At 37.8% G+C, this 7500-nt stretch overlaps 1 protein-coding gene across 2 annotated transcripts in view; it reads right to left on the reverse strand.

The window, feature by feature from the left end:
* LOC122247889 (tonsoku-like protein) overlaps window positions 1-7500 on the reverse strand; it is a 9716-nt gene that overhangs the window by 1095 nt on the left and 1121 nt on the right. For both annotated transcript variants that reach the window (XM_043007588.2, XM_086539286.1), the window contains exons 2-4: window positions 5725-5834; window positions 3842-3942; window positions 1-3252 (exon numbers count right to left, since the gene is read on the reverse strand). The exon at window positions 1-3252 is cut by the window's left edge and continues 1095 nt beyond it. In XM_043007588.2, the coding sequence (XP_042863522.2) occupies window positions 1-3218 (3218 nt within the window). In that variant the 5' untranslated portion in view covers window positions 3219-3252; window positions 3842-3942; window positions 5725-5834. The remainder of the gene's footprint in view (window positions 3253-3841; window positions 3943-5724; window positions 5835-7500) is intronic.

The following is a 7500-nucleotide window of genomic DNA, read 5'->3' on the forward strand; positions in this document are numbered from 1 at the left end:
AAGTCAAGACTGGTTGAGGCTTCTGTACGGTGTAAGATGGAAGAGATTGATGAAACTGGGATGGTGCCAAGAGCTTGGCATGCTTGGCTATAGCGATCAGGTAATGGTGGCAAGTCCCAGCCTGTTACCTGTGCCTGCAATTCTGACATCTCCATCGGGAGCACAAGAGATATTGGATCATTGGGATCCAGTACAGCACCGTCCTGAGTCGTCAACGTGAGATGGGGCCGTAATCCAGCTAACTGGTAATACCTGCGTGTTACCTCCTCTGCTAGCCAACTTACTGTCCGGTTCTGTCCAGCACCAGCTACTGGTACTAACAACACACGATTCTGCACACGAACCCTGAGACGTAAAGCACCACCACTGATAGAACCTTGTGTACTGCTGGGGGTGATTGGACTTTCATGGTTACTTGTGCTTGGAGAATCAACTGCTCTATTGGTCTCTGTCGTTACAGGACTGTCTCTCGAGTCACTGAAACTGTAATCATTTTCTCTGCAAGGGCTGTTTCTTCCATCAGAGATGTCCTCTGGATATTTCTGCACAATCGAGGTTAACTTTGTCTGACGAACCTTCTTACTTCGGCTTAATAATCTCTCTGATGAATTCTTTTCTGAGAGGACTCGACGTTCCCTCTTGGGTTCCTTATACTCAAATTCAAGTTTCTCCACCCTCTTCCTTTTCCTGGAAAAGATACCAAGATCATCATCTAACCAATCGTCACCTACATCTTCATCAGTCACAAGGGCCTGCTTCTTATCTTTTGAAAGGGACAAGCTACTCTTTTGGAATTCAGTCCTGCGCAAAGCACTGCCCACACTCTCAATAGCACTCAGATAGGTTCCCGTGGCTGATTTCTCCTTTTCCTGTAAATCTATCAGCAAAGGATTGAAAAATTCTTCTGAGTCTTCTTCAATATCAGCTTCAGTTGGATTTCCTTGAGAGCATGCACTTGCTGGTCTTTCATAATCATTACTACCACTAATACAGAGATCAGGTAAATCATCATTTAAATCTTCACTCTCTTGTTCAAAGCTCTTTCTGGAACTCATTTTGCTCTTAACATCAAACTTTTCTTCACTAGACTTTCTTGGTCTTGACTTGACTTCCTCTATCCCAGACAAAGATGCCATTGAACTAGCCCTCCTCTTCAGTGGCTGGGATTCCTTGGGGCTAGAACGGTCTGGTTGAGTGGAATCAACAGCTTTGGCTGGTATCTTATGACCAGCACGCTTCATTGCTTCCTTCAGCTCTGTCTCAAGTCTAATACATTCTTCTTCATCTCTTTTAGAAAGTTTTGCTCTTCTTCTGTAATTCACCAAACTCTCTAAGGGTGTATCACCATCATCTGTTTTAGCAATAACTGAGGCCCCTCTATTCATAAGAAGCCTGACAACTTCAATATTTCCACAAGATGCAGCATCATGTATAGGCGTGATACCATCACACTGTTTGCCCCCTCGATCACTAACCCATGCCCCAGCCTCTATCAATTCAAGGACAATGTCATAGTAACCATGATTTGCTGCCTCATGGATAGGTAACCAGCCACAATTATCGCGTGGGTTGACAGGATGGCCTTGCTGCAGGAGTTTCCTTACCATGGTAAGATTCCCATCAATACAAGCCTTGTGTAAAGGAGTTTCTCCTTTCTCGTTCCTCTTCACCACACGAGACTTTTTTTGACGTGACTGCCTAGGCCTGTCAAAGTTTTCTTGATCATCTTCGCTGTCAGAAAAGTTGATAAGATCTAAGTCAATCTCTTCTTCGCATTCATTCTCTTCCTCATCACTCAGTTCTGCTTCAGGATCTAAGGCATTTTGATCAGCTAGTCTGTTCATTTGCTCTTTGATCTCACATTTTATGTCTTCTGGAATACCAGAAAGGCATGAATACAAACGCAGCACGTAAATCTCCAGTTTAGGATTATGGTCTTTTACAGCCAATGCTCTAGCTTCTTGATAGGTATCTGACAGTGTATCATAGTTTTCTCCAAGCCTTTCTCTCACATCTGCAATAGTGAGTAATGTTTTACAGGCTTCACTAACATCTTCTTGAAGCTTCACTTCATATTCTTTAATGTAATACTCTTTAGCCTCTAAAAACTGTTTGTTATCAGAATAAGTCTGTGCAAGAGACAGATATATGGGAGCAAGAAATGAAGGACTTTTATTCACAAGGACTGCACACTCCAGCATTTTCTGGTAATATTCAATTGCTTTTGAATAGAATCCCAAATGGGCTGAGCCATCCCCTAGCTTTTCATACAATTTTATCTTCTCCTCATCACTACCATCTCCCATCATCACAAGAGAGTCCTCAGCTGCACACATACTTACAACAGACTTCAAATTCTTCTCTATTCTTTCCCTGTCCTCAAGGTCAGGGTGTTTCAGTTTATAGGCTTTGTGATAGCATTTTTTGGCAGCCTCATAGTCAGTATTAGCAAGATGGACCTGTGCTAGAAATGAATGACAGTCACACTGGAGACTTTTATTGTGAAGTTTGGCAGCCAAAGCTAATGATTTCTGTCCTTCTTGAAGGGCGTCTGTCAACAGACCTTCTCGAAGCAAGATAACCCCTAGTGCTGAATGGCATCTTTGGGCATCTTCATAAAGACTGTGACTAGTGCATAAATCTAGTGCTTGGCTTATGAAGTGCTGGGCCTTTTTAACATTTCCTCGATAATCTAGAACCAAACCAAGATTGAGGTAAAGCCGACAGCGCATCTGACTGTGTTCCTGAGAATCAACTGCTCCTTTAAGTCGTTCACATACAGAAAGAGAACGCAAGAAAGCTTTCTCTGCTTCCGTCAAAGCTTTTGTCTGTTCCTCCTCCTGGCCCCTTAATCCTGCCTCCTCTGCTTTCTGCAAGTGAGTGCGACCAAGGGTTGCATATGCTCGCTGCTCTTCCACCAAACTTTCTGCCTCTTTGGCAAGTGATAAGTGCTTATTTTGGTGATGGAGTGCTTTTCCCCACTCACTCATTTCACTGTACACTTCTCCCATGCGGCGATGTGCCACAGCCACACCAATGGTGTCGCCCAGAGCCTCACACAAGGCTGCTTCCTCACGATGCTGAACCAGAGCCCCCTCATAGTCTCCTGCCTGCTGTAGCTCCTGCCCCAGAAGGTTGGCTAAACTTGCAACCTCTTTGAGGTTATTCTTGTGTTCAGCACGCCTTTTGTCCTTCTCTAGCCTTGCAATGTTACTCATGTTGTTTTTCTTGCAAAATTTCAATACATTCTCCCTGCAAAACAATTTTTTTTTAATTTCCATTTCATATTTCTTCACTCATCTCAAATATTTCTATATAACTTTCCTGATTCAAAAAATAAAACATCCTCACATAATCCATGCATAAACTTTAACAAATCTAAACTAAATTCAGTATACAAAGTTACAAGTTGAAGTACATAAATAATTGCATTGTATTCCTGAAGCCTTATATTCAGAATTCACTTAAATCTTTTGAAAATCACAAAAAGGGGTTATATTGGGATGCAGTGTATCCAGAAAAATCTTGTAAGCTACTAACAGACTGACAAAGAAAAGAAATAAAAGACTAAGAAGAGTGACAAGGGAATCTGAATGCTTTACTGAATGTCCAAATGACCAAGTAACTAAATGTCTGACCTATTGAATATCTGAAACAAGAACTAATTGGAAAGTTTATAAAGTAAATTACTTTAAAAAAAAAAACATCCTCTGGCAATAATCACCTGAAAGGTAGCTCTTTTTATCTTTTAACATTCAAAACAATGAAAATATTGTTCATCAAAAATCTAGAGAAAATTTCCAGTCCACTAACAGGAAAACATTGTATAATTCAAACTTACACTGAAGTACAAAGGATATTTTCATTCTTATCTCCTTTTCTTCCTTGTAGAAGATCACTAGACTGCAAACACTACAAGCTAAGGAGTATCTTTATTTCCTCCTGCAAAAAGAAGGAAAAATCTAATGAACTTGCTTCAACTCTTACACTGAGTCACAATCATATCAGTTTTCCTTTTTTTTTCTAAATCATTAGTGAACATTAAATAATAATAAATAATAAAATACAAGTGTACATCTATTATAAATTCTTATTACAGAATCCATAAAATTGGGAAATGAGATTTGATCTGCATTGGAGTTACTGTACATATTTGAAACAAAGTGTCACTTTACTCTCGAGGCTACTCGATTCTTTAAGCTCCAGATATGTTTAACATCAACCATTGTAAAAAAAAAATCATGCTCTGACATATAAAATCCTATATAGTGACTGAAATAAAAAACAAAACATACTTTATGTACTCATTCTTAACCAACTGTGGACAGGTGTCATTAACATACATGACGCACAAACTTTGGCCTGTCGGCAGGCATCATGACATACATGATGTTAGGGGATTTTGGATCACTGTGTTATTTTATTGTACTATGAGTAATGAGTGAGTGATGATGACAATTGCAGTCATAATTACTATAAATGCCGTAATATTAAGCAAAAAGTGTTTCACCTAACATCCAAAACCTACATAACTCCACTTTCTCCATTCACTAGCAGAAGAGAGAGAGTCTCTAGCAATTACTGTATTTAGAGAGCCATGGCACAAAGGAAGTTGCCGACCTCTTGCTGTAAAGTGCCGGTGATGAAGGATGTGTAGGCAGAATGTGAAGAGGCAGGTGACTCAAACTATGCCCAGTGTCTACAATGTGCCCCTGTGCCAGTAAGGATGCCTTTTACTGTGGAACTCACAGTCATCAGCACAAGTTTCCTTCCTTTTCCCTACCTCTGCATGTTACCTTCATTGTGGATGGTTATATGTTCGTATTCCTTCATGAGAGTACACGAATACGAAAAAAGAAAGTTGCCTTTTGTTCTCCCATAAAACAGCAATACTTCTATCACACTGAGTATAAAGAAAATAATGAGCTGATATGGACCCTATACTACAATTTTAATCAACTGCAGCATTAATAGAGCCTATGATATAACACATGTCTCTCAATACAATAAAACACACAAAAATTAGAACGCAAAAATGGCTCTAGTTTCACAATGAGTGACTGAAAGAGAGTGGGAAAAGTCAAGGAATTGTTGCGTGAAGCTGCCTCACTCTGAAATAAAACCCATTCTGGAGACTGGGCAAGCAAATCTATCCCTGTCTGCAATGGGTTAATACATATATTGAAGACCAAATCTCAATATCTCTCATAATATCACTTAATCTGTGATGAAATACAGGTAATTACTAAACCATATACATATATCCATGAAATTCAAAATTCGAAATTGCCTAATGAGACACTTATTCTTTCACATAACTAAAAACATACATTCATTCCTTACAATGATAATATCACCTATGCAATAAATTTTAGTCTAAATATTTTCATTCACAAAAACGGAAACTTCAAATTGTAATACTGTTTGAAAATTTAAAATTACTGAATTTACTTAAGAAGTAGCACTATGGGTCTCTAAATAGTGCTGGTTTGCATGATAAAGCACATAAATCTATAACAGCACGTTTATGTCTCACAATGGAAACAGCTGTTCATTCTCAGATGCAGTTTGTCAAGAAAGCTACAAGTTTTGAAATATAAGTTTAATATCAGAAAAAGACAAAAAATATTCATGCAACTCCTTCAGTAATGAAGTGTGATACTGACAGAGAACACCATAACAATGCATCTATAATCAAATGCTGTTGGTAATGTTGCAATTTACCTTTTAAAGCCTCATATCTTCAGCATTTAAACTTCTTCTATATCAGGGTGTTGGGAGTTCTATACAGGTACCATGGGACTACCAAGTATTCTGCTACAGCTCCACACAACCTGAAATTAGTTTTAAATATTTAGAGAAATTACATTCATTTGAGAGTATAAGCATGTAAGCTTTATGACATCACACAACACCTCAAATAATGAGATGTCAATCTCAACATCCAAGTATCTACTCCATGTTAATTTCTGCATAATATTCATAATTAGATTCGGCATGTTTTCATAAACAAAATAATAATCTGAAGTTCCATAAAAATAAGTGTTTTGAATTTTGCAGATTCTGAGGTTTCATTCCTAGTTACTTTAACACCCAGGTCCCTATTTGTCATGATCCTGACCTGCCACATTTTAAACATAGAGTACTATTCAGCACAAACATAGCATCCTTTTGCACATGCTATTAAAAATGGCATGCTGTATTCCTATATCTTTTTCAGTGTGAATGAGACCTATGTTGTGTTAACTAATATATTTAGTACCGTTTAGCAAGTTTTCTATAGCAACACCATGCCATCCCCATACCCCCATTCCCTTATTCCTGCCTCTCTTTTGTTGTAACTGGATCATAGTGAGTCTGAAACTGTAATTCTGATACTCTTTTGTATATTTCACACAGCTAAATCCCCTTTACTTTTCTCTTCCTCATTCCTCCTATAATACAGTCCCCTAGTACCTAATTGTCATTTTACTATTTATACATAGGTCTACAAATACATATATACATATATACATATATACATATATACATATATACATATATACATATATACTTATATGTATCTTATTGCTTTATATGATAAAACTAGGTTTCATTACATATATCTTCTACTTATTTTCCCTGATGAATCTTACAAAATCAAGAAATAATCAGTGTGCGCTACCTGCTGCACCAGGATTAATATTATGGTTGCCCACTTGAGATAAGAAGCTGATTATTGTCTTTTAACCCTCTCTGGACGGGTGGTACAGTACTGTACCGCGCATTCAAAAGCCCAGTGGCCGGGCGACACAGTATTGTGCCAGCCATTCAATTGATTTAGGCCTAATAATTCGAACGCCCCGGCATTGGGACATTCAAGGCTGGAATGCCCCCGTCGTAAGTGGGTTAACAAATGCATTGAGAATGAAGTTTAGGTTCACTGTAAAAGACTGCAGCTTGGGAACAAGTGCCATCAGAGCTATAAAATTGCATGCGTATATAGTACGCAGATCAGAAATCAGCTTCCACTGTCATGGTTAATTGTAGGTGGAAATGGGTGGTGGCAAAAAAGCTGGAGATATCATAGTTCTGTGGGATTAATGGAAACAGATATTTAACAAAGCAAATGAACATCAAACAGATATCAATTTCTCAAATATATTATAGTTTTACAACAAATATACTGGAAAATTTATACCTTTTCTGTTTAGTATTCTTTATGACCATTACATCAGTTTTTCTACATCTATGCACAGAACTATTCTGAATAATCACTGAATCAGGTTCTTTTTTCAAATTAAATGTGTATTTTGGTATACTTTCACAGAAAAATATTTGTAATCAATAACTTGGTGAAATCTATAACTTTGTATATATTACATGCCCTTTACAAAATAAAAATAAAAAAGTCATTTGACACAAGGGATCCATAACACCTTCTACCACTATGGAAAAACTAGTGATTCCAAGATTGGAATATCAATGCCAAGTATGGAGTCCATGTCTTACAAAAGATAT

Source organism: Penaeus japonicus, unplaced genomic scaffold (assembly GCF_977035675.1).
Source record: "Penaeus japonicus unplaced genomic scaffold, GWHDUDI00000001_assembly GWHDUDI00000008, whole genome shotgun sequence".
In the NCBI taxonomy this organism is placed as follows: Eukaryota; Metazoa; Arthropoda; class Malacostraca; order Decapoda; family Penaeidae; genus Penaeus; species Penaeus japonicus.